This window comes from Taurulus bubalis (assembly GCF_910589615.1).
Source record: "Taurulus bubalis genome assembly, chromosome: 7".
NCBI classification, from domain to species: Eukaryota; Metazoa; Chordata; class Actinopteri; order Perciformes; family Cottidae; genus Taurulus; species Taurulus bubalis.
This window is the reverse complement of record NC_136595.1, coordinates 21,571,260-21,598,617: the sequence shown is the minus strand read 5'-3', so window position 1 is coordinate 21,598,617 and position 27,358 is coordinate 21,571,260. Positions and strand designations below refer to the sequence as shown.

General features: G+C 43.8%; 2 protein-coding genes across 2 annotated transcripts in view; both read left to right on the top strand.

Moving 5' to 3' along the window:
• Nucleotides 1-302: 302 nt before the first annotated feature.
• sac3d1 (SAC3 domain containing 1) lies at nt 303-3,487 on the top strand (the record flags this gene model as incomplete). Its single annotated transcript, XM_079221037.1, has 4 exons — nt 303-331; nt 1,025-1,448; nt 2,474-2,756; nt 3,021-3,487. The coding sequence occupies 4 exons, from the start codon at nt 303-305 to the stop codon at nt 3,485-3,487; spliced, it is 1,203 nt and encodes a 400-aa protein (XP_079077163.1).
• A 1,246-nt stretch (nt 3,488-4,733) lies between these two features.
• Nucleotides 4,734-27,358, top strand: part of cpamd8 (C3 and PZP like alpha-2-macroglobulin domain containing 8) — a 39,637-nt gene continuing 17,012 nt past the window's right edge. Inside the window, exons 1-28 of the mRNA XM_079220735.1 lie at nt 4,734-5,293; nt 7,380-7,531; nt 8,045-8,067; nt 8,810-8,975; nt 9,341-9,393; nt 10,004-10,021; nt 10,641-10,695; nt 10,960-11,073; nt 11,400-11,484; nt 11,641-11,749; nt 11,901-12,128; nt 12,277-12,447; nt 12,537-12,665; nt 12,826-13,024; nt 13,353-13,531; nt 15,237-15,386; nt 15,506-15,667; nt 15,789-15,931; nt 16,585-16,647; nt 17,643-17,874; nt 19,661-19,814; nt 21,361-21,491; nt 21,637-21,688; nt 21,847-22,145; nt 22,982-23,050; nt 23,152-23,308; nt 23,461-23,637; nt 25,079-25,160. Of these exons, the coding sequence (XP_079076861.1) occupies nt 5,208-5,293; nt 7,380-7,531; nt 8,045-8,067; nt 8,810-8,975; nt 9,341-9,393; nt 10,004-10,021; nt 10,641-10,695; nt 10,960-11,073; nt 11,400-11,484; nt 11,641-11,749; nt 11,901-12,128; nt 12,277-12,447; nt 12,537-12,665; nt 12,826-13,024; nt 13,353-13,531; nt 15,237-15,386; nt 15,506-15,667; nt 15,789-15,931; nt 16,585-16,647; nt 17,643-17,874; nt 19,661-19,814; nt 21,361-21,491; nt 21,637-21,688; nt 21,847-22,145; nt 22,982-23,050; nt 23,152-23,308; nt 23,461-23,637; nt 25,079-25,160 (3,638 nt within the window). The 5' untranslated portion in view covers nt 4,734-5,207. The remainder of the gene's footprint in view (nt 5,294-7,379; nt 7,532-8,044; nt 8,068-8,809; nt 8,976-9,340; nt 9,394-10,003; nt 10,022-10,640; nt 10,696-10,959; nt 11,074-11,399; nt 11,485-11,640; nt 11,750-11,900; nt 12,129-12,276; nt 12,448-12,536; nt 12,666-12,825; nt 13,025-13,352; nt 13,532-15,236; nt 15,387-15,505; nt 15,668-15,788; nt 15,932-16,584; nt 16,648-17,642; nt 17,875-19,660; nt 19,815-21,360; nt 21,492-21,636; nt 21,689-21,846; nt 22,146-22,981; nt 23,051-23,151; nt 23,309-23,460; nt 23,638-25,078; nt 25,161-27,358) is intronic.

Genomic DNA, 27,358 nt, shown 5'->3' with positions numbered 1-27,358 from the left:
CAACTTTCTCTTCCCTACTCTGACCTCTCTCCTCACAGCTCCGTGCTCCGTCCTCACACCATCCTCCCGACAACTCCTCGTAGCTCCCTGTTTTTATTTTTATTTTTTTACAATAGTTCTTAAATCGTGATACTATACTACGATTTGTGTAATTTCATTCAAAGATCCTCCTGCCGTAAACCAGAGCCGTCTTTTTATACCGCTCTGCTTCTTCTTCCGGATGTGACGTCAAATCAAAACAACAAACGAACAATTCGTATTGGCTGATTATGGAAAGTGTCGCTGTGAGTTTTCTACGATCAATGAACCGCAGGAGAGCGCCTCGTCGCGTGTGAGTACATGGGGCGGTTTGTTACACATTAAGCATTTCATACCAAATGGGCATACAAAGCAACGTTTTCTAACTTGTCGCTTGTTAGCTTGCTTCGCTTAACTTGCGTATTGTTGGATAATAGGGACGTTATTCGAGCCATTGCCATTGGCTCGAATCTGCCATTGCTAGCTAGCTAGCTAGCTAGCGCCTAAGTTTAGAAGTCACCAGCAGCTAACTACCAGGCAACACGGCGCCGTTGTATCCTTTGTGGCACAGCTGGCGAAAAGGTAGCGAACAAAAACTGATTTCAAATAAAGCTAGAATTACAGCAATTATTACAACAGTTAACGCTTGTTATTTCAGAGAGTTGGCTACATTAATGTAAGAGTGCAAGAGTAAAATGCAGCTAATTTCAAGCCTAACTGCAAAGCTTGATGTTGTAGTACACGAATAAGATACAATATACTCAGTTTGCATACTGTAAGTCAAAGGAAGCTCTATTATATGTTACACAAATAACTCTACAACTCCACAAACACATGCAACTCAAGTCAGAGCAGAACTGAGGTAAACATAGCTGTCATGTGTCAGTGGGTCAGATGGAGACGAGAGTCACCGCAAGAGGAGAAGCCATTCTAGTGTATGCTCATTGTATCGGATTCCTATTCGACTACATTTTCAGCTAACAACCAAACCGTTTCCCTCGAGCAGCTCTCACTCTCAGAGGAGGGATGCACCAGCTGATGGAGGAGGAGAAGGGAGACAGAGGACTGATGAACAATGGCGAGGCCAAGGCAAAGCACACGTGAGAGAGGGGGAGAGGGATGAGAGACGCCAGCAGCATGGGAAAGAAACCGGGCCCAGCGGGACCTGCCAGACCATGTGCCCCGCTCGTGAGCTGCGGGACCGTGAGCTGCAGAACTGCCTTCACCGCTTTGAGCTGTTGGCAGGCACAGAAAGAGATCGAAAGCCCAGGGGAGACCCCTTCCGTGCCGTCAAAGAGTATTCCAGACCAGCAGCTGGGAAAGACTCGACAAACCCCACTGACCTTCGTCCACCTGCAGTGTTACTGAAAACTGTGTGTTATCTTATTGATGACATCGCTGCCTCCCCTCACCTGCAGCCTTGGACAGAGGCGAGTAGCATTAGTACCCTAGTCACTCAGTTTTGACTGTTGTCAGTCAGAGTTTGGTCACGAAAAACTGTAACTATGTATTTAAGGGAATTGGAGCTTTTGGCATAATCTACACACACCCTTCGTAACACACACACACAGTTGGCACAGCTTCACGTAATTGTAATGGAACTTAATTAACCTTATTAATCTCCTCTAGAGAAAACAAATGTGATGTGAAACGCTTAAATGTCTTTAAGCATTTATTAAACAGAAACTTGGAATAATTCAATTGAATGGACAGAGCTCGTCACCACAGATGGTTTGGAGGTCTGACCCCGAAAAATGGTTCAACATAAGTTTTATACATCAACAATTATTATTGAAATGTTTGCCCTTTCCCCCCTGCTCATCCTCCTCGGTGTCCTCCTTCCCACCAGACAAGCCTTGATGCTGTCTGGAAGGTGTTGTTTGGCTGCGGCCCTGAGAGTCAAGAGTGAGAGACACAGAAAGAAAACAGACGAAAAGAACCCAAAACAATACCGAGATCCACCGGTTATTGCCCCACTTGGATGGCGCCGATTAGACTGGGTCAAGATGAACTAAACTCTGCTTTCAGAGTTCAGCTACACATTTAAGAATAAAGCACTTATGATAAATGTCCCTCACAGTAAGCATCCTGTCTAAAACGACACAGTATATGTTTAGACCTATTATTTCGTGGACCAAAAGTGCTCCAAATGACCATATAGCAATAAGTAAATGTTTGGCATTTGGACACAGCACAACACTTATTTCCATTACACAAGCTGTGTGTTTTTGGAAACAAACCGACAACATTTTCAGCGTTTAGTAGCCATAGAATTTACATAAATATCTTTTGCAAAAAAACTAAGATGAAACATTAGAATTCTGACTGGTAAATTTGATTCTGATACAGCTCATTTTTCCACAGCCCAGTAAGAAAGAACACTGCAATATTGAATAATGAATAGATGTAAAAGTCTCTGCAACATATATTAACATCATTGTAACTTGTCTTCCAGGTGTACAGCTTCGCCTTTGATCGTCTGCGCGGCGTGAAACAGGACATGATCATCCAGAGGGTGTCTGGTTTGACCTGTGTGGCCATTTTAGAGCGGACGGTGCGTTTCCTCATCTATGCCTCTTATCGTCTTTGTGGTGAGCCCCTGCGGCTCTACGACCCACGCATTAACGACACACACCTACAGGAGAATCTGAGCTGGCTGTTGGATTGCTACGCAACTGGAACAGGACCGCATCCCAACCAGGAAAAGATGCAAGCTCTTGGTCTGCTGTACAACTTGGGTTTGTCACTGTTTATTGCAAGTTTTACCCTTTTTGGTGGTGTAGATGCATGCATTTTTAAGCATCCTATAAATTACATAGAGATCAGAATTCATTGTCATTGGCAGCAAATGTAACCGCGTTCAATGGTTTCTACACTAAGTTAATAGATTTTGTTGAACTCATCCTTAAAGGCATGTGTACTAGAGTCAGAATGCTATCTGTAACTCTCTCTCTGATTAAAACTTCTTCATACTCGTTTACTTTTTTCTCGCCCCCCCCCAGGTTCAGCTCGTGCCACGCAGCACATCATGGAGCTCCCCGAGCGGCTCCGTGGCTCTCCTGCCGTCACACTCGCTCTTTCCATCAACCAAGCTTTTCTGGAGCGAAACCCCGTCCGGTTGTTCCGTTTGGCCCGGAGGTTGAACTTCCTACAGAGCTGTGCTCTGCACCGCCACTTGGTGGCGTGCGGTCGAGACCTGCTGCTAATATACAGCCACGGATACAGCAGCCGCAACTGCCGCTTCCCTCTCGACGTACTGGCTCAGCTCTTATCTTTAGACACGGCTCTCGCGGGCCGACTCTGTCAGGCGTACGGAGTGGCGGTTAACCAGGACGACCAATTGGTTTTCTCCAAGGCTGCTTTCACTGAGCCCGAGCAGGGGAAAGCGCACTGCAAACTGTATCACAACATAGTGGCAGAGAAACAGAGAGATCTCAGTGTTGGGAGCGTCATTCACGGCTGCGCTTAAGACTGTAAATACAAGTAATGTGATGTTTATTGTTATGTATAAGAACTTGTCTCTTTGTTCCTCGCCCTCCACGGAGTGATGAGTGCCACTGGCAAGGATTTAAAATTTGATCAAGATACTTCAGCAGTGTTTTCATCTTTCTACTCTTTGTTATTGTATTTGAGCCTTGGAGCTTTTTTTTCTTCTTTTCTAGGACACATGTTCAACATTAGGGTCAGGGCTTTTGTTGAGCTCATGGGCATCGTCCACCTGAGAGAAGATGAAGAGCTCCATTTTGGTTCTGGAGGTGCTTTTTCATCCGTTCATGCACTTGGTGCCTGATTTACTTAAAGATGTGAATTACTTTTACTGTTACTCTTTTCTGGTTATGTTGTTCAATGACCATATCCTCATGTTGACCTCATCATGTAATGTTGTTTTTGTTAAGCATTTCAGAAAACCTGGAAAAACTACTGTGCAACATTGTTCATTTTTCTCATCAATAAAGTACCTCAGAAGCATTTAAATAAATATTTGGTCCTTGATTTAAACTCTGAGACACTGAGCAATACTTTACTTTATACACTGTGCAATACTGTCATCACATTTTTGTGCCTTATTTTTGTGCAATACTATTACTATATCGTGTGCCTTCTTTGTATTTATCTTTGACCTTTTTATTGTAATTCCTGTGTGTTAGGAGGACCCAGCAAAATACGCTTTTCATTGTACAGAGTGACTGTCTGTAATCTGTGCATATGACATTTAAAAAAAATATATCTTGAATCTTAACTGCACCGAAGCCTATTAGCCACTTGAGGGCAGCAGATATCTGTAGAGCATAAAAAAAGAAAGAATTGACTACAATGTTGGTAATCTTTCTTTAAGAGCTTGTTTTGTTGTGTTTTCTTCTTCTTCTTTTATCTTTGTTTCCATGGTTCAACAATCTCGTGGTGTTGTTCCAACGCAAAGGGAAACTATATATTGTAGCTGCTCTTCTCTCCGTCGGCTGAAGCAGAAGTATGTGAAACGTGCAGGTAGTCTCTCGTGGTCTGAACCGCAGCTACACACACACACACACACACACACACACACACACTGGGGTCAGTCATGCTCCCGCAGCGCCGCCGGAGAGCAGCCGCTGAGGGGAATGGAGCGCAGAGAGAGAGACCCACTCACTAGAGAAGGAACTATCGGGCAAGCAATATAGTTGCACGTTTTTTTTTTATTTCGTACATGTCAAACTTTTCTTTAGAGTGACATTTGTGCTCACTTGAAGTGGGAGGACGCTCACAGTTTGCAATGCTGAAATCTGAGAGAACGGAACCGGGGCGGGTGAATGCACATGGGAGAGGACGGTCCGTGTTCTCGGGGCTCTGAAACGAAGAAGAAGAAGAAGAAGAAGAAGAAGAAGAAAAAAAAGAAGAAGAAGAAAGAAGATTTAAGATTTGCTTGGAACTGGATTCGGCGAAGTGGGATGATTACAAAAAAGAAAAGAAAGGTTGATCTTTGGTTCCGGACGAAGCTCTGCACACCTACCATGCCAGCCGACCTCAATGGATAGATAGACAGAGAGAGAGGGAGTGAGTGAGAGAGCGAGAGAGAGAGGGGAGGGAGAGGGAGAGAGCGAGCTGGAGACAGACTGTTCAATTTCATTGAACTCCTCATTGGAGTCGGAGGAGCCCGCCGTCCTCCAGAGGGGAGAGCCGCCATCCAACACGTCTCGGCTCCCGAGGCCAACATGTTGCGGTGGTCTTTGACAGCTTTGAGTCTGTGGTGGACTTTGTTCCTCTGCAACGTGAACACAAGTTATGCGCAAGAAAGACAGTAAGTAGAGCCCGTAAGAGAGCATGCATGCGTTGTCTGCTGTGTGCAGTGCTTTACACTCGCCACAAGCATTTCCGATGTGATGTGCAGAACTTTAAATGTAACTTTAAAGTGTGTGTGTGGGGGGTTAGCAATTCTGCTTACAAATATATGCAGCAATTTGGTCATTACATTGTAATAATCACTGTCCTAATCTGTGAAATTGTCATGTTCTGTTCTGCGTGAGGACTGATGGTAACGTTGTATTACCTTGCCGTTTATGTTCTGTTCAGAGTGTTTCATTCACTTTTGTGTCATTGGACCTGCAGCAGTTACACAAAGTGGTACTAGAAAGGTGGCCTGCTCTGCTGTTTTCATTGTGATGGCTGGAATATATGCAGCTTTTTTTTTGGAGAGTTTCCTCATGCCACATAAACATATTTCTAAATATTTCAATTCACAGGTTTGACAGTGAGCTTATTTTATTCAGTTTATGAATGACTTTAGTCTCTTTGGTGTCATCAGTCAGGCTGCTGTCAGCTGCTCGGGAGCTTGATTCTAACCTTGAGAGTTGAGTTAATGGTAAGGAGCTGGAAACAATTCTTTGAGGTATTGAGTGCAGCTCTATGAATTGACAAAAAAAATACTGACAAATGCAGGCGTGATTTGCAAAGGAGAGCTCAAATGGCTGTAAAGTATTAAACAGCTCAGCTGAGGGGGACATTTGGGCAAAAAGGCAAAGAGCATAAAACCATGTGACTGAACTAAAAAAAAAAAACTGTCTGTTTAAGACTTCACCTACAAAAAAGAGAGCACAAATCCTTCTCAGGCACTGACCGGCTCTAGCTGAGGACAAAAGTTGTACAAAAACAATGAGAAGCTGAGTACATTGAGCCATGTGACTGAAGTAAGCGCGGTCTCACCACCTGATCCGGGCTCATCCGAGAGCTGGTTAAACTCACTGTAGATCAAACGCGCAGAGTCAATTTCCTCGTATTATCTTCCTTCTCCTGAAGCCTTATTTTCCAGGGGGATTTTCTCATGACTTTCTCTCTCAGGAACTGCAGTTGCCTCCGGCTGTAATGCTGTAGTGCTGTAATGCCAACCACCTGATCCTTCTCTCAGGCATGCAATTGGGTTTGCGCTCGAGGCTTTGCTCATTCCTAATTTGTGTGATCTTCAGTAAAAGTTTCAGGGGGAGAGTTGGCCTATTTTCCTTCGAAATAGAGTTGGAATGACTTGTTCAGGGCTGAAACAAATATGGAAATATTCAGGCTTATGTTGTTTCGCATAGTCTGCGTTTTGTAAGTTATCCTTAAACTGCTCCTCGTGCCCCTAAGATAACCCCTAACAGGCCACACTACTGATTTAGTTTACGGGACCACGCGTACAAGAGTCCCTAAAACTGGCGCTTTGGGTCTAGAAAAGCGCCTTATAAATAAAAAGTCTTTGCTACCTGAAAGATGTCGCCCCTCAGTGCCAGATGGCATATCCTTTCATCCAAATAAAACCTAAATTGGCCTTTTTTTCCCCCTGTTGATAAGCATCAAAGAATGACCTTTGCTCTGTGACCTCGGTGACAGGCTCCTTCCCTCAATTAAGTGTCAGAGTGACTGTGTGGAATCTCAGTCGTTATTTTTCAAAACAGACGCCAAGGTTCTGTCAGAGGTGCCGGACCACCCAACGAGAAAACTAGAGCAGAAAGCTCATTGGCCAACAGGTACCGTGTCCCTGGTAACCATTGCAATTAAACCTGATCTCGCTGCACAAATCCAATTGGAATGTCCCTGTTTGTAAGTGTGTTTTGTTGTGTGTGCGTGCATGTGGCCGTGCGTGCGGGTCGGGGCGAGAAAGCGAGACGGAATCGTGAATTTGTTCCTCGTTTACCTGGAAGATTACACGATAATAACATTCACTTAAACTCAGAAATGGTCATTGGTATCCGTGTCCGACTGTCCCTAAAAGTGGAGCGCTGATGCAGTTCATATGTGTTCATACGCAGCATATGCATGTATGTCCTCCTCATGTCTCTTTGTTCTCCTTCCATCCACTTCCTCTTCATCCCCCCTTCCCTTTCTCCATCTTGCTCTCCTGCCCTCCACCACAGGGGTTATTTGGTCGCCGCGCCCTCGGTGTTCCGAGCGGGCGTCGAGGAGAGCGTGAGCGTCACCATCTTCAATGCCAAAGCGGAGACACGCGTCCAGGTGCAGCTGACGGTGAAGGGACAGACGGTCGCCCACGGCCACGTCTCGGTGCTCGGTGAGAGAACAAAGCTTACGGTTGCACTGGCACAATGCGTCACCTTCGGAGGGAGAACCTGCACTGACAAGTTGAGCTATGAGACACCCCCCCCTCCTTTGTTGTGATTTACTCAAAGGATGTAGAGATCACACAGGCGCACGCGTAGACTGAAGAACACACGCGACGTGAGCCTGGTTGACCTCTGCCCTCGCTGTGTGCTCCTGACCAAGCTCTGGTTTTCAGAGACGTGGTCTTTGATTGGAGACTTCAGTTCAGCCTATCCCACCGGCCACTTTGTGTATACAGTGTGTAATCTGTTTGACAGCCCCATTGATAGATGGTGCTTGCTCTCCCTCGGAGTGGCATTGAGACAGGCTGCAGCTGGATTTCCAGTCTAGTAGCGCTCATAGCTACTGGATATCAATTATACAGATGTTTATACAGATTTCCGAGAACTGAGACACAAGTATGTGAAAATGCAATAAAAAAAAACAAATCCCACATTAAATTATCTCGTTGTGTCTATTCCAGATAAAGGCACCGTCAAGCTGAAGGTGAGTCTAACCGTGTTCTACTTATTCATTTGTTTCCTCAGCAGAGTCCCACAGTGATACTTCCCGGGACAGGGATGTCGTATGTGTACAGATTGTAAAGCCCTCCGAGGCAAATTTGTATTTGTGATTTTGGGCTGTACAAAATAAACTGAATTGAATTGATATGCTCGCTGCCTTCCAGAGATGTGTAAAATGCGCGGTGCCGTTTAGCTGTGACAGCTGCACAGTAGTGAGAGCCCCTTGTCCGCTGTATGCACATTCCTCAGGCAACATGCAAATCACCACTAACATTATTTGTAATGCAACATCTGTCTCCGCTCATTCATTGGGAATAAGGTAACAGCCCCAATATAATATGCACCAGCTGTTGACGTGCATGTATGGTCCGCCGCCCCCGAAGGCTGGAATAGATCAATCTAGTATACACAACTCGATTCTTCCCCTCTGTCTCTCCCCTCCCTGTAACCTCCACCCTCATTCTCGTGAAATACAGTCATGTGTAGTGTGCTGTGTTTTTAGCTTGGCATCTTCCTCTGGTGTTTAAATGCAGTCCCTTTGTAATGTGGTAGCTTTAGTTCCATCAAAATGTATCCAAAATGTTCAATCAAGGGGAATCATGTACAGCGGCTTACAGTAAACATTTCAATCCTTCCCCCGCTGAGCTCATTTACTTTTGGTAAATTCGTCTCTGATCCTCTTTGTGTTCGCTTTTGTGTGTGTCTATGTGTGTGTGTGCCACCAGGTTCCCTCGGGTCTAAGAGGCCAGGCCCATCTGAAGGTGTGGGGGAACCGTCACCTCACCGAGGGAGGCTACATCTTCCACAACTACACCACCGTCACAGTGGAGAGCAAGGGCACGGCCGTCTTCATCCAGACGGACAAGCCCGTCTACAAACCCAAACATAAAGGTTCCCGCATAGTGCACCTGCTAGTTCATCAGTTAATCACCGCACAGACATGCAGAGCGTTGAGGCTCATTTTTAGGGTTTTGTCATAGAATTAAACTTGGTTAATGAAAATCAGCCAAAAGATGCTGGGTTCAAACTGAAGAACAAAGATGGTCATCCCGATAGGTAGTATGGTGTCTTCTGATTGGGATATAGCATTTTTATCATCTCATTCATTCAGTCAAGCAACAAGATTTCATAGTTTGATCTGGGGTGGCCTACAGATTTATTGATCCGAACAGAAACTAGTTCATGTTCTCAGTGCATGTTAAAAGGGTGCAAATCTGCTGCATTTTACAATATTGTGTTTCTTTTTCTCCCATCAGTGTTCATTAATGTCTACACAGTCACCCCTGATCTGAGGCCAATAAATGACAAGGTAATTCTAAATGAATGTCACGTTGAAGGAAATAAAGTTGTATCTGAAAAACATTGCAAACATTACATACCACTCTTTGACGCCGGGCAAATACACCATAAATAACTGAGTCTTAAGTCAAAATCAACAAGATTTATGATAAGATCTGTATTGCTAAAAATAAAAATATTCTCAATGTCCAGTGTTTACACAATTGGTACAGTCATCCTTCATACCATATCACCCCGGCAATAGAACAACATGTTATTTTAGCACAAACGTGCTTTTCCATCTCTAATTGGTGGAGTTCAGAGGAGAAACCTGGTCTGCCGTGAGTGCAGAGAAATGTACAGTTACCTGTTTACAGGAGCCATTTCTCTTGGAATGTTAGCAATGGCTCCAAATATACTGTGCAACTGTGCAGACAGACGGTTTATTGATGTTTGCAGCTATAAAGGCCCGCTGCTGGTACAGGGCAATACTCACTTTCACAGATGGATGACTGTTGGATAAGGAATGAGCCGGGAGAAGCATTGGGCGTAGGATCCTCCCTAGGCCTTACAGTTTGTAAGTGTCTTATTCATAATATCTTGTTCTTGTTCTTGTCTTTTCTTTTCTTTTTTTTTTGCAGATTGAGGCGTATGTTTTGGTGAGTGGAGGCTGGCGGGACCACCCAGGGGACAGTGGCAATTTTAATTCCCAGCCTGGTTGGAGATTACAGAGCAGGAGTCAGGGCAGCTCACCTAGATAACAGGGTGCTCTTTGGAACTGTACGAGGATAAACAACATGAAAGGAATCTCTTCCCTCCTCGTCTCTTGGTTTTGTCTTTATCAGTCCCCCCACTAGCCAACACACACTGTGTTCTCCCTGTCTCACACTTACTCGCCTTACTCACTTACTGTCTGTCTCCCCAGACCGTGAGTCTTTTTTTTGTAAAGCAAATAACAAGCTGCTGCTTTACAAGATGCTTAGGGAAGCCCGTGCATTACTTATAGCGAACCCTGAGGTGTTTATTTTTTATTTATTTTTACTACTCTCTTACCTGCAGCCTATGTATAACCCGAGGAAAAGTTGTAAAAGTATTTTGAAAGTGGTCTGAGACGGTAGCTAGGTCTCGGGGTCAAGTTCAATTCAAGGACCGTTAGACCTGACGCAACAATTACAAAATATGACATTGCCACTGTGTAATGACAATATGCAAATGATGACTAACGGGATGTGAAATGAGTAAACTTAACGCCGGATGGGGGAACTTGTAATTCGACAGGATCCAAGAGGATCCCGGATGGTCCAGTGGAAAAGTTTAAAATCCATCTGCTGTGGTGAGCCACGTCTTCTATAATGTCGTTGTGCAGCATAAAGATTCACATTTCATTACAGCCTTTCTGTAGGTAATATTTTTACTGAAGTGATAATACATATATGTAATATGTCATTTTAGAACTGCTCATTTTTTGTCAGTATTAAAACACAAAAAAGAGGGTGATAAAACTCACATGTCGGTAGTGTATACGGTGGTACACATGGTTGACCACTGTCGGTCACACATGCTCTGCAGGTGTTAACTACATTTCTCTGTCCGACAGGCGTTGTGAACATGAGTTTCCCTCTGTCGGATCAGCCGGTGTTTGGAGAGTGGTTTATCTTTGTGGAGGAGCAGGGCCACACCTATAACAAGTCGTTTGAAGTGCAGAAATATGGTGAGACCCTGCATGTACAAGAGAGTTGCGCACAACAGTTTATAGTTCTTTGTAGAATAAATCGTCCTGTTGTTCTTTCTTGTGTTTTTATGTCTAGTGGGGATTTTTCGATACATCATGTTCAGTGATATTGCTTAAAAGTGTATTGTCTTTGAGGAGAAAAGGTCCATTGAGTGTTTCAGAAATAAAGAAGCAAACTTCACATGGTTCTTCTGATAGACCTCTTTAGAGACGAGATGTCGTTTCATGAAGACATTATACGAAGAAAACAACGCAACCGAAATTATAATCACGTAACTGAAGTAATATTATGTCTCCTCCCTCAGTGATGCCCAAGTTTGAGTTGGTAATTGATCCACCGCCCTACATTCGTGATCTGAGCTCATGCGAGCAAGCTACTGTCAGAGCCAAGTAAGTCTCTTCAAATTACTCCGAGAACATATGAACCCTTTTGTTGCTACATGTAGCTCTGCTTTAGTACATTCATCTTGCTTGTTGACTGTTTCTGGATTCACTGACCTTGGCTGCCTTGTAGATGTAGAGGTCTGACGTGTCAATGTTGTACAGGTACACCTTTGGGAAACCAGTGACAGGGAAGTTGACAGTGAATATGACCGTGAATGGAGTGGGCTACTACCGGCATGAGATGGGCCATCCTGTGATTAAAAACATGGAGGTCAGTTTATTCCACAGTCAACAGATATCCTGTTTCAGAGTGTGATAGCAAATTAAAGGATGGTATTGAAATAAGATCGTACATACATGGAACATAATTGTTTTTATGTGCGATTCAGAACTACGGATCTTTACTCCTCTCCTGTTCTCAGATCAAAGGTTCTGCAAACTTCAGCCTGTGTGTGAAAGACATGATGCCCTTGGATGTAGCCGATCACTTCAGGGGCACCGTGAGCATTTGGGCGTCAGTGAGCAGCATAGATGGGAGCAGGCAAACCACTTTTGACGATTCAACGCCCGTCCATAAACAGCTCATCGACATCAAGTACTCAAAGGACACGCGCAAACAGTTCAAGCCTGGTCTGCCTTACAAAGGGAAGGTGAGACTGTAGAGACAACTACTTACTGCATGTGACGCCACATTCTGTTCATAATTAGCTTTAACGTTACATTACGCTGGTTAATATGTACCCGGTTGTCTGCTTTTTGTATTTTCCCACCTACTGTTTGTTAATTCTCTCCCTGTAGATCGAGGTGACCTACCCTGATGGGAGTCCAGCTGATGGGGTGAGGGTGCGTGTCAAGGCAGAGCTGACCCCCAAGGACAATGTCTACACCAGCGAGCTGATCTCCGAGGACGGCCATGCCACCTTTGAGATCCCCTCCATCCCTACTGCTGCCCAGTATGTCTGGCTAGAGGTCAGTAGCAGTCGGGTTAGGTGATATAAACAAGGTGAAAAGAGAAGGTCATTTTAAGCAAAACTTTGTTAATTTCTCTTTTGGCATAGACCAAGGTGACATCTATTGACGATAAGACAGTAGGAGACCAGTACCTGCCCAGCTACCTGTCTATCAGTAGCTGGTACTCTCCCAGCAGGTGTCACATCCAGATTCAGAGCCCCAGTGCTCCACTCAAGGTCAGTGCTGCCTTCTTTTCCTAAATTCCCTGCGAATGTTATCTTCAGCATCGATGTTGTTTCAAACTTCATTTCAGCCCATTTTATCAAAAGGTAATATAATGCGTCATACTGCCACAGTGTCTTTCATGCGTATTTGCCTCTCTCTGCGTGCATGTAGGTCGGCCAAGAAGCAGAAGTTGCATTCAAATCCACCTGTCCCTGTAACTTCACCCTCCACTACGAGGTGGCATCCAGGGGGAACATCATCCTCTCAGGCCAACAACCGGCCAACCTCACAGCCTCGCACCGAGGAAAAAGGGCGACAGTCACCTTCGACAAGAACATTCACACCACCCAGCTGCCTCCCTCGGCCTCTGGTGAGTGTGTTTTTATTCCCTTGGACTTTGATTGTTTTAAGATGGATAGAAAAACCTTTTAGGAGGCCTGTTGTTTTTTTTACTCTCAGCAGCATGTGCTAGAAATTAAAATGTCTGAGCATTAAGCCGTAAGAGTTTATTTTAGTAGTTTCATTGTAATAATGTAAGCATCACACAAGCCCCCGGCTTATTCTCTGTGATTCTCCTGTCTGTTCTTTTTGATTGAGTACGATTGAGTGTCCCAGCATCTTTATCCAAGACGTCTTTAACATCAGAATACCGAGTCTTAATGAAGACCGTGTCACCCCTCCTGCTGTCACAATGCCAGGTGCTGCTGGCTCCTCCTCCTCCCAGGCCGAAGTGGACAGCTGCGTGTCGTATCTGCGCTTTCCTGTTAGCCACAGCATGGCACCACTCAGCCGTCTGCTGGTCTACTACGTGAGGGAAAACGGCGAAGGTGTAACGGATAGTCTTCAAATCCCCATCCAGCCCGATTTTGAGAACCAGGTTTGCATTATCTTGAAACACACGGCTTCAATGTATATTGAAGAAATTGAGAAAATACTGTAAGGCATACAGTATTTCACCTGCCCTGCCCCTTTCACAAGAGGGTTTGTTTAAAAGAAATAGAAAAGAAAATGTATCCACAAAAACATACACAGAATATATCTACACAATATACACAAAATACAGGTGTGTCTAGGTATTAAGTTGAGGATCATTTTGGTTCATTTTCAGCCATTACATCTATTAAAAACATTAAAATTGTGTCGCATTTTCAATTCAGTTGGGAGACGGTTTTATAGTTTTGCTCCTTTACCCGAAAAGACTGATTGTCCAAATGAAGTTTTGTGTAATGCAATGCGACAGTACCGTTTACTGAGGCCCATGTTTTGACTCGACTGGTCACACAGAAAGGCTTTAAGTATCCTGAGAAATTCAGTTTTATCTGTAATACCCTTTATTATTTAAAGACAAGACCCAGGAAAAACCTGTTCACCCCGCTGCCGTCTGGAAAGAGATAAAGACGTTTTAGCTGCCAAACCACCAGACTTCAAATGCTATGAGACTCCTTAATTCATCCATATATAATATGTTTTTTTGTTTGTTTTCTTTCCTATGTAGCAAATTGGGACTCCAGTCTAAATTATGTTGTGCAACCCTGTCCTACAAGGACAAATACAAACTGTGTAACTTGTAACCTTGTAATATTACCACACATTAATACATTGAACCTATGATTACTGGTGGATAGTTACTTGCCCAAACATTGATGTTGGATATGTCTTAAGTATTATAAAAATAGCTTTATTAATAATTAATTAAAACCTGGAAAAGTCTGTGTATATATTTTGGAACTGAGGCCAAGTATCCATGCACCAGCTCTGTCCACAGTGTAACGTCTGTAAACAAACAGCTGTGTTGGCCTGGGAGAGCTCCCCAGTTCCTGCCTGCATTAGGTGGAGTTAACTCCCTGAAGTATTTACAGCTCCCTGGTATGCCATTACAACACTCTGTGTGTGTGTGTGTGTGTGTGTGTGTCGGAGGAGGGGGGGTTGTGAGGGCATGATGAGACAGAGGCCACGCAGGCCGCAGGCAGATGAGTGGGGTCGTGACAGCAGAGGATGACAGGTTACAGAGTGGTGAAAGGAGGGCAGCGGAACCGATTAACTGGGCTAATTTGTGACTGTGCACTGCTGAAAAAATAGTTTTTGAAGTGTGAAAGTTTATGGCCGACTCTCACCATCCCTCCCTCTTTCAAGGTCTGTAGTTTTCCACTCTCTGTCCTCGTGTTTCCCACCACATCTTACAATTCAACACTATAGGATGTGTCTTCGTCGACTGCATATGATACAATACATTGCTAGTTAAGAACTATCAGGCAACACTGCCGTCTAGTGCTGGACCATTTATGTCAGTTAACAGATGAACAGAAAATCAATCGCAGGTTTATGCTTTTCAAACATGAGGATTTGTTTCATAAAAGTGGCATTTTTCACTATTTTCTGCCATAATCAATGATGAATGAATCAATGCATCTAAAAATGTATCAGCAGATTAATCAATAACTAAAATAACTGTTAGTTGTATCCCTTCAGCCAACTATTCATTGAGGTTTAATACACAATATCGTGACCTTTAACAACTGGTTGCATGGATGCTTGCTGGTCCATAGTCATGTCACAGTTGAATTGTGCTGGTTGGTTTGCAGGTGTCTGTTTCCCTGTCAACGAACGAGTCGATGCCAGGAGACCCTGTGACTCTGCGCGTTCGCGCCGAAAAAGGCTCCTGTGTGTGTGTGGCCGCTGTGGATAAGAGCCTTTATCTGTTAAAGCCTGACTTCCAGCTCAGTCCAGACAAGGTCGGTCCTAAGTTTACAGTGATAGCTCCATTATGTCCACCTTGAAATGTGACTGAGTCTTTTACGAAGTCATACCCGTTCTTTTTCTTAAAACAAGTGAATGAGTTTCCTCCTGGCAGGTGTTTAGAGAGCTGGCAGATTTTGACGTTTCGGACGCCTTCGGCATTCCCAAAGAAGACGGACACTTCTGGTGGCCCGGGCTGTCATCAAAGAGACGCAGGCGCTCCTCTGTGTTCCCGTGGCACTGGGACATCACCAAGGACGCACGCTTTGCTTTCTCAGTGAGAACACACACTTAGTTAAAGAGCCCACGGTGATGTACAGGTATGAAAAAAAAATAGTAATCACTGTGTGTTTGTGTGTGTGTGTTTTTTTCTCTCTCTCTCTCTCTGTCTAACACAGGAAACAGGGCTGGTTGTGATGACAGATATGGTGAGTTTAAACCACCGGCAGAGCGGAGGCATGTACACAGACGAGGCCGTTCCCGCCTTCCAGCCGCACACCTCCACCTTAGTGGCTGCCATGCACTCGCGACCCACAACCAGGTGAATGAGCGGCTTCAGAGGAGTCAAAGGCCGTCTGTGTGGCTCCTAAAATTGTTTTCTCGACTGAAAAGCCTTATGGTTATTTAATAGCTAAAACCCAGAGCCCGTCTCAGCTTTTCTCTGGTGGGATGGCCCCTTTATGTGTGTTTATGCTTCTCTAACCATGAAGGGTTCTTGTATTTGAGTTACTTATTCCACTCCTTAATGTCGAATTGAAGAAAACAAGTTAGTGATGAATATGTACTGTGATCTCTGACTGGACCACACACAGCTGCTAAAGCATCTATCTTTCTGAAAACAATTAAGTTGAAAGCAAAAGCCACGAGAGAGCAATGATTACCTATAATTATATTCTAGTAATACGCATTTCAGCATTTGCGGTGCCTGGGATGACGAAGGTCTCCAAAATGAGTAATGAAACAAGAAAAAGAAAAACATGACAAAATAAATTAGTTTCGTTGCTTTGTTCATATTTGAGCTCTGCATTCCTTCATGCCACAAATACTCATCACTGTAGTGATGAACATTAAACACATGACGTGACGAGAGATTGTCAGTGCGGAATGCAGAACAATACATTTCCCAATTATGGTGTTGTTTTATTGTGAGCAGCTGAAACCTTTTATTGATGACAGCTTGTGTTTTGGTTGCAGAGCAGAGAAGCGTAGACGCACATTTTTCCCAGAGACTTGGGTGTGGCACTGCCTCAACATCAGGTATTTCAATCTTTGTATAAATATTTGTGTGTGTGTTTGTGTAAAAGTGTATTAGTGTGTTACATGCCCGGGGCTAGAAATATCAGGTGCACCAGATTGTCTATATTTATATGGGATTTAGTCACAATCCAAAGCACTACGCAGAGTAGAGAAATGCAGACGGGGAAGAGCAAATATACAAAAACCTATAAGGATGAAACAGAGAGGAGACAAAAGTAAAGAAACATTCATGAAGTACAAGAGGAGACAAGGATAGGTAGATTAGGAGGAGGAAAGAAAAAAAGAAAAAAGTGTGATTAGAAGAATATAGATAAGAAGAACAAGAAAAGATCCGCGGGACAGAGAGAGTGAAGATGGAGGTGAGAAGAGAGGAAAGGTGTGAGAGGAGCCTGATGGAGCATTTCTCCCCTCTGGGTGTGAATGTGCCTCATTTAAATTGGGCGATCTTGGAACAGACTTTCTCAACAGCTCCTTCCATTCATTTTCAGCCAATATAAATGAACGGCCCATAGATTTCCATATGCTTGATTCCTTTGGATGGGACTCCAGCTCTGCCTAATTTCCTGTGAAGTCCAACGCTCTGATTTCCCTTAAAAGTCCATTAAAGTGGATTTTGGGCAACTTTGATCAAAAGGAAGGGTGCACATGGAGTTTTTACAAGTTTATTATGCCCGGCGACAGTTTGCCAACACCAACATTAAATATGCGCTGCCAATAATGAGCTCAGTCCATTTCATCCATAGAAACAGATCAGGTCAACTTCCTGACTGTCCCTCACACCTATCCATGTCAGAGAGTTTGCTGTAGGCACATTGGTGCAGGTGTTGGTGTTGACACAGGTGTTACGAACATAAAAGTGATCTCCATTGATTCATCAAGCTCGTCCTTGTAGTCTGTGCCTTTTTATTAAGCAACCATGAAAGGATGCTTAAAAAAAAACAACTCTCCAACTAAGCTTGCCACTCAAGTTGTGTCTCAACATGTGTCACTAACAGCTCTGAGACCGGCGAAGCTGAGCTGCAATTGGAAGTGCCGGATTCGATCACCACTTGGGTGACCGAAGCTGTTGGCCTGTCGGAGGAAAAGGGGCTGGGCTTGGCAAAGAGAGCGGAGCTTCGGACCTTCAAGCCCTTCTTTGTCGACTTCACCTTGCCCTACAGCTTAATCCGAGGGGAGCAGACCAAAGTTCCCCTCACTGTCTACAACTACCTGTCAGCCTGCGCCGAGGTAAGATGATGAATGAGGCGGCCGGTGGACAGGAAGTTACAGCGTCTGTGCAATAAGGCTCAACAGCAGTCGCATTCACACAGTGCAAACTTTGTAATCTTATTATCTCATATCTATGAAGATGACGAGGGTTCCACTTCTTGACAGGGATCAGGTTTAAAGGGCCAAACTCGTGCTTTAGCCTATTACCTTCACATTGTTACGTTACTGGAACCATCCAACCAACAGAGCTTTGAATTCAGTTTCCTCATGAATGGTCTAAGAGGGTATTAAAAAGCTTGTATAAGCTTTATGAATAAGCTTTATGTTTTTCAGGCAGGCGGTTGGGGTTCATTACACTCCTATAAACTAAAAGTGAGATTTTTGTGACAACCGATTGTGCGCTCTGTTTTTGTGAGGTTTCAGTGAACTCTGTCACTTCTGCTAGCTTTATAAACTTAAATTAATACATCATTTTCAGTTGGTTAATCCAGTGGGTCCCAAACAATGTAAGACCCTGGCAATTTTTTTTTTTTTGCCAAGGTACCCTGAGCCACCCAATGCTAAAAAGTACTTATTTCATGTAAATGTAACGGATCTGTTTTTTTAGTTCTTACTTTAAAATTAAAAACACACAATAAATAAACAATTGTCTGCTGGAGAATTCTATAATATAATACAAACAAAAGAATATAACACTTACTTGTGCAGATAGATTGGTGGATGTGTTGTGCTGTACAACAGAAAAATGTGTGATAAAACTAAAATAAAGATACCTATATGCTGTAGAGGGAGAACAAAATAACAGAAACAAAAAGTGTTCTTTGTTATCGATGACCTGTTTAAGCAAGTGTTAAATCTCAGCAAGTTGCTTTTTGCCGTGTAATGACATGAGTAGATTGCAGAAAGTAGGAAAGTCATATAGATATTACATCGTTGTCTCTGAGGGCTTTACAAAACAATATACCACACGCTCCATCCTCAGTCTAAGACAACGTGTTTGTGAAGTGAAGACTGGATCACAGGTGCATTAGGTGCTGGAAACCAATCTAAAAACACATGATGTGTTTCATAGCCGATTAGCTGAAACATGCAAACCACTCTGACGACCTCGAAGGTTTTCTTTACATCGGCATTCAGCAGAACCGGTGTGATGTCAAAACAATGTGATGAGCGAGACGAGGCTTGTTATGGAATACATGAAGGTAACACTGAGGGTCTGGAAATGGTTGCCAAAAGAAGCCCCGGTTTGTAATGTGAAATTATTAGATTAGCCCAGAAGTATGTTGTAGCGCTCACTTTGAATAGCCCCTTATTAGTTCTGTCTTGGCCTTAAATAGGTCCATCCTGCGCTCCACACAGATGACATCATGATGTTTGCAGATGAGCCCTTTAAACAGCCTGTGCGTGTGTTGCCCTGATGTCATGTTAGATGAATATACAAACCAGAGTAGCCCCGCCTTTGATGTCCACCCCGGCAACATGTGATTCCTATATTTTCTGTTCAGTTATTTACGACTTGTGGCGTGTGGATGAAGAACAGTTAAGAGATCCCTCCGCATTACCGAGTCCTCTGTGAAAATTGGACGATGAGTTGAACATAATCCTTCAGGGAGCTTGAGAAGCATGAGTCAGTCAGCATGGAGAATTCACAATGTGATTTAAAAAATTCTCCCTCGCTTTCGGGGCTTTGAAGAGAACACGCCATATGAGGGAGGGGCGTGCCGGCAGAAATGATGTCATTGTAGCCTGTCAGAGGAGATCAATTGCCTCTGATTCGTCTCTTCCGCTTCTTCTCCTCTCTCAGGTTCATGTTAAAGTCTCAGTTCCGAAAGGCATGAAGTTCATTGGCCACCCTGGAAAGCACCACCTGACCAGGAAGAAGTGCGTTGCTCCCGGAGAGGCTACACCTACATCCATCGTGTTGTCTTTCACGGAACTGGGATCCGCAAACATCACAGGTAGTAATGTCAGATTTATTAAGTACATTTTACAAACCACAGTTTGCCTTTATCTGTACAGTTTACCACAGCCGCTGTCCTTTGACCCTTGATTCTGGAAAGGAAAAACTCCCCCCAAAAGAAATTGGGAAAAGAATGAGAATTGATTTCTCTAATGGATTCCATAATTCTAAAACTTTTTACAGGCAGGGTTGTAGGGTTTTAACACTATCTTGTTCCATGCACATTATTTTAAATAATGTCGAGACACTGCCAGTTGCAAGGGAAAGATTAGAGAGCTAATCCAGGTAAATTGGCCAGATATCATGTGTTTCCTTTGGAAATACTTGAGAAATGAATTTTCTCCTGGCAAGCATTTTCACAAGCATTTTCACAAAAATGTTTCACTGTTGGTCAGTATAATAGATCAACAATGTTTGGCGTACTTTATTACGACACACATAGTAACAAAGCACCTTTTATGTTGTATATATTATTCCTAAAGACCTTAAGTTAAGTCAAACTATTACAACAATATAGGATCAACTATTCTTATATCCCACAATCCCTGTCGCATTATCCGAAAAGGGGCCGGCTCAGCCTTTGTTTTGAAGGTATGCGTCAGAGTTTTGATGCGAATGTAAACAATACAGATTAGATTGTGCTGTATCATTGAAAAAGCGTTACTTGAATTCCTATGCGGCGTAGCACTTGAGAAAACATCAGCCTTTTCACCAGGACCTCAGTGCCCTCAGTGTGATGCCTTTCAAAAAGGCAAGTCTTTGACTTAAGAGCGCTCTGCTGGCCAAGGGGCTGAGCCGTGTGTGATCTGGTCACCCACCCAGAGTTACAAACAGTCCCCTCCAGAACGCATGTGAGAACAAAGCAGGCCGGCAGTGGGGGAGCAACCGGAGCTGTGCTGTGACACTCAGTGGCATGCTGATGAGTTTGCAGGTCACTGGCGGTCAATGGGCCCCCCATGGCCCCACTCCTAGTCCTCTGGCCCCTTGTGTTTCCCTCTCAGTACACACACACAAAGAGACGCCACTGGCACAGGGCCACATTTCCAATGTGCTCCCCAGTAAGGGAACTGGGAGTCCTCTTACCGACATGTTTGTCCTGTGTAACGTATGTTGATGTCCACAAATGGCATTACAGATATGGTCATATCCAGGTATTCATGATTTTTGACTTCACAAACACTTTTTGATGTCCAAATCTCTTGACATTTGCCAGCATTGTTATAGTATATATATATATATATATATATATATATATATATATATATATATATATATATATATATATATATATATATATATATATATATATATGCGTAGGATGAGCCTCAATGTGCAAATGGAACTTTATAATGATAATTATAAACAATTTGAACTACAAAACAACTCTGCAGACATGTTTAAAGGGATTGTCCCTCAACCCCAGTGCTCCCAGTCCTTCACATTTTATTTAATAACACACTGAATATAGACTCAAATCTAGCGACTCTAGACATACAGCGCAACCAAAGGTATGACATTGTGCCTGTTCTCTGCTACCCCGATAGCTCGTGCTATTGCCTACAGTGAACCAAGCTGCTGTTCTGATGGACTCCAGGCAAGCAAAACGAGTAACGACGCGGACGATAGAAGGACCCCGATTGGCCTGGATTATGTCCGTAGGACTATCCTGGTGGAGGTGAGAGACTTGATGCTGATCAATGTCACTTGATAGAGAAGATTTGCTTTTATATGTTTCAACATGAGGTTCGAATTGTTTACCTGTCGAAACTTTTCCTCTCTTTCCTGTGACTCTCGTTCTCTTCCTCTCCCTCTCCTTGTAGCCAGAAGGCCTTCCCAGAGAATACACCTACAGTGTCTTCTTCTGTCCCAATGGTTAGTGCTGATGTATTTTCCTGATGTCACATCATTTTTAATCTTTTTTCAGGAGACCAATGGTAGATCATAGTTTTCCTAGCTGTATCATCTCCCTAATTATATTTCTTGAAATGACTAATTCACTAAAACAAAGTGTATTTCATCTACATTCTCAGAGAGAATCCACATCTCCACGCCCAACAAGTATGAGTATCAGTACGTGAAAAAGCCGGCCAAGATGAACCAGTTCCAAGTGGCAGTGAAGACCCACAACGATGCACACTTCGCCCTCTCCGCCAGCCCCCACGACAGTGCAGAGATGCTCGAGATCGTACTTGGGGGTCGGCAAAACACTCGCTCTTGGATTTCCTTGGGCAAGATGGGCGAGCCGCTGATCAGTGCCGCAACACCAGGCATCCTCTCCTGGGACGAGTTCCGCAGCTTCTGGATCAGCTGGAAGGGAGGCGTGGTCCAGGTAAGGAGATACAGGAACTGTAGAGGGAAGTCAATAAGAGAAAAGGTTGCTGTTGTTTTGGTGTTTTTGGTTTTATGCAACTTCCATCTCCAGTACTGAAGCTCCAGGGGGTCTGAGGTTGGATATAAATATATATGTGTTGGTTTAGTGGGATAGATTATCAGCAATTAATCAACTGTTGAGCAGGTTAGTGTTTAAATCTCCCGCACCAACAAGCGCCACAGATCTGTGTTCAGATAATAAGCGGATGCTCCAGCACAAAGAGTAGAGAGTAAAAAAAAGACTCAGCAGGCCATGGGGTCTGTGTGTCAGGAGGTCTGGCGCCACTTTTACTGGCATGCTTTCTTGTAAGGTCACGCCTAATGGTCTAAAGTCACTGAGGACTGTGATCCATGACCTGGTGCTAGCATGGCGCTCTCTGGCTGGCACACTGCTCCCCAGCCCCAGCATCAGCCTCAAAGCATTCACCCAGAGGCAGCAGTGAAAAGCCTGCCTAGTCCAGCCCGATGGGATTCATGTATCTTCTTGGGGATGATGCCATTTTTGGGTTGAACGAGCTGTGGGGCTCGGCCTTGCATGGTGTGGTTTAATGTGATTACGCAATGAAACTCTAGTACCAGAGAGGAAATGTGCTCTCCATTGGTCCGTTTGTATGTTTGTGTTTGTGTGTGGGAGGTGAGTGAATCACACCAGCATCACCAAGACTTGGCAGAAAGACATTATTAGTGTTAAGTATGAGGGAGTCCAAAAGAAATAAACATCAGCTGCTTTCCAAAAAATGGGTTCACTTATTTGTAATGTTTTCTCGTTGACTACTATCTTGTTGTTCTCTCCAGGTGGGCCATGGTTTACATCCATCCAATGAATCTGTCATCCTCCAGTGGACAGGCCAATTCTCTGGACAGGTTTGACTCTTTTATTGCATTTATATACTATATACTATACTATATACAGTGATTTATCTATGCAGATAATAACAAAAGTAATAATTGGTTTGTCCATCCAGGTGCGTCACATAGGCTTCTCAACAGGCTGGGGATCAGTTGGTGAGTTTAAGATCTGGAGGAAGGAAGACTCTGATGAGAACCACAACGAGGCCTTCACTCTGGGGGTGCCACACAACATGGTGCCTGGATCTGAGAGAGCCACCGCCTTTATGATTGGTAAACTTTATTTCTATGTTTGCATACATATAACTTATAATTGCATGTGAGAAACCTCTACTACTTCCATCATACTACTTCCTATCTTCATCTCTAAATGCGTAAGGCTCAGATCAGTAAAGCCTAGTGTGTGTTTGTGTGCACCGTTTCAGGGGATGTGATGGGGCCAACTCTGAATAACCTGGACAAGCTGCTGCGCCTGCCCTTTGGATGTGGGGAGCAGAACATGATCCACTTCGCGCCCAACGTCTTTGTCCTCAAGTACCTGCAGAAGACCAGGCAGCTCAGCTCTGCGGTTGAGAATGAAGCAACGGACTACCTGCTGCAAGGTAAATACACTGCAACCTAATCACATGCTGGTTTTATTGACACGTTGCACCTTTAAGAAGATGAGCTCTCCACTACGCTTAAAAAAAAACTATCTATACCTCTTATTATTTTACTTTTTGTATGGATTTTTACATGTGAATAAGATTTTCAGTAAAAAGCTTCAAATATAAAGATATGTATTACGAGTTATGTATCAGGAGTACCGAGAGCTCTTACTTCACACAAGCTTGCACTACTTCTTTGGACACAATTGGTGATTCAATGTTTGGCACAGATGAAGGATTGCCTTCCGCACCACAGATTTCACCTGTCTGGCTCCACTGGTGAGATAACCGATGACATCCTTACCCGCTGCATTCCCCAAACCCTGCAGACCTACCTCAAATTAGGCAGCAGCTGTTTAAGCTTGGGAAACAAATGCATCAATCAAGCTCTTAGAGTGTATAATAAATCTCAACAATTCAAATCCCTTCTGGCTCGACTTTGGGCAAAGTGACTTAATGCCTAGCAGAAGGAATGTTGTCTAATTGTTGGCAAGTTGCACTTTGTTGTTCGGTCTTCTGGAAACTATTGGAGTGGAGTTTACCTTGGATAATGTTTTTTGTTTGTGGAGCTGTGGATTTCTCCACAGAGAAGCCTAGCTGGCACTGAATACTTTGGATCCTGGAACATGAAGCTGGTTGATGTTACTCACTTACCCAGAGCAATCTTTTCTCCACCTTCTCGGTTTTCTCCACTTAACCCTCCCCGACCTTTTCTCGCATACCGTATCAGGGACAGGCTATAATGCGGACGGATCGACAGTAAATGAGTTGTGACTGTGAGGAATTCTTAAAATGTGCACGGAGCCTCAGGATCCCAGAAGAATCCAAAAATGTGGGCAGGTTATGCATCATTAGAAAGAAGAGTTCAGCGACTGGGCTGCATAAAGAACAGGACGTGCTAACGTGCTATGATTTCCATATTAAACACAATGTTGTTGGTTTTGTGTTCACTGCATGAAATACCAAACAAATGGCCAAAGACAATCTCGAGGTCAGAGAAATAACAAAAGTTGAAGTGGTGCTGTAAAACGTAGCCCAGAGTTCAGTCTCGCCTCGTTGCTTCTCATTGTCGGCCTGAACTTCAAAGATCACACGTTGAAAGAAGAACCCCTACTTAACACCCTGACACTTTCCTCGGACACTAAATACAATTTACTATCTGTTTACTCTTCTTTGACGAACTAACCTTGCAGTTAGTGCACATACAGCAGGTGAGGATCCTATGAAATGCTTTGCGAGCAGTTGCAGTGGGAAGAGACGTTTTAAACAAAGCATCTGCAGTGTTGTATAGAGAAAACGTCTGAAGATCATTTTTGTAATTTTTTACACATTTTGAGGAACTATTTGTGCTGAAAGTGCTCTCCTACCACCTCCCCCATTCTTTATTCTTCTCCAGGCTACCAGAGACAGCTGACCTACAAACGTCAGGATGGATCCTACAGTGCCTTTGGAGAAAGGGATTCCTCTGGCAGCATGTGGTAAGTCATTGTCGGTGTCGCTGTCAAGGTTTACACAACTCATACCAGCCAGTGCTTAGCTGTATCCACATTCCCCAGCTTTAACTGGGTATCGGTTGCTGGCCAAAGCAATGAGGTTTTTTTATCAGAACCTCAGTGCTCAAATTAATCTATTCCTGTTGATGTGTTTGTATCAGTGGTTAGTTTGTCTTCAGAGTGTTTATTCCAGGTTTACACTCCCTGCAGTCAGTCTGGCAGGCAGAGCCATCTCATGGTATTTATAAAACTGAAATCAATGCTCTCAATGGGGAGCTCCACTGCTTGCATTTTGAGGCCCCACGCAGAATGTGCATACCTCTGGTTGATTTATGAGCTGAGGTGGGTATTATGATATTTAATAGAGGTAACGCTGTGAAACAGCAGGTTACTTAAATGACAGAGAATCATAAACAAACGGCATAATTGGATCCCTGAGGGAGGAAAAGCTGTCAAGATTTGTTTGCAGTTAATCAGGGTTCATATCCATGGCACTGACCGAGTGGAAGGAGTGGACCCATGCTGCTTTGCCAGCTATGGGAGACATTGTTATAAGTTGTCTGGAGCCACTTCACCGAATGGCTCTCTGCGTTTTTTTGTTTTTTTACATGGCCGAGCAAACAGAAGCAGAGCATGCCTCTTAATGACTCACTACCTGTGTGTAATTGTTCACATTAAACTGCTATGGAAACCTTGAACTCATCCCGTGGCGACTGTGAGAGGATGTGAGGATGTAGCAAGCAGCGATTTGGAGTTTTCTTTGGCGCCCGGGATAACAAATGTGGGTTGTGGTGGGCACAACTTAGAGAGTGAACCTTGGGTTAACCTTCATCAGACACTTTATGAATCCATCAACAACATGTCTGCATCCAAAACAAGCCCAGCTTTTGTTTTGCTTCCAGAGTTCAAGGGTAGCGCAGCGCATTTACTGCATGCTTAAAAGCACCCGTAATGCAGTGTTTATGTATTCCAGCTTGTAAAAATGTATCTGAGTGGAAATGGACAGGATCTAATGAAAAGATTGAACATAATGACAAGGCTGGCAGTGATGGTTTTGTGTGCAGAGCTGGCCATTTCTGATGCCAAGGCTGTTAACACTGCACAGAGGGGGCTGAGAGTTCACTGACTTCATTTACTTCAGATGCAGGGAGACACAGACGGGGAGCGACGGGACTGACAGTACGTCTTTAACCCCTGTCTCCTTTTCATGCCCAACCAAAAAGGAACTACCGGCTGTCTTGTAAACACAGAAAAACAGACCAACATTGTGGTCTGGTGTGGGTTTACGCTAACATGCATAGGTTTTCCAGACTTTTCATCGACTACATTAATTCCCTCACCACTGTCCCCAGCCGAAGCCCATTTGACTAAACACAACCTTAGTTTCAACCTCAACCTCGAGGATTAAAGTCACCACTTTGGATTTTGTAATGTTTCTTCTACAATTATCACAGTAGACGCAGCATCGTGCTTTATACCTCTGCTGCCCTTTGAAGCCTTCACCCTCAACTATCTCAACCCTATTTGAGAAATACTCGTCTAACAAAGGAAGCTCAAGGGTCCATGTGTTCTTCCATTTTCCATAACACAGAAAGCTGAAGTCCCAGCTAAACACACTTTTCAAAAGTGGACTCCCTCCCTCTATAACTATTTGAGTGGGGCAGTTCTTGTTTCATTTTCTCTGACATTCTCAGTAGTTGTCTCTACATGTTGAGGCTGGCATGGCATTTGTGTCTGCCCAAAGACTGATCTGACAGCGATCGTAGGGTTTGGGGGCTGAATACCAGAGATAGAAAGAACTGATATACTCTGCCGTATTAACCCGATATCTATTTCCAGGCCTGTGCCAAACTGGCAAGCCAATGTTTCTGTCTTTCTTTTGCTATAGCTTGGCTATAGAGCCTTTATAGAGGTATGTATTCATGAAAAGAAATTACCCATGTATGATCACCAAATGTTAAGTCTTGTAGACTTGTCACAAAGCTATAATCCTGCCTGCTAAAGTAATCATTTTAATTGAAAACATAGACATATATAGTTACGGAAATATAATGGAGACTTGATCAGCCACAGGCAGAGAGTTGCTAACAGTTGACTGACGCCTGGATTTAATTTCCCAGTTTGGTTGCAATAGTAGCAGCAGCTTCACCAGCCTCAGGGCAGCTCCCGCAAACTCCTCCTGG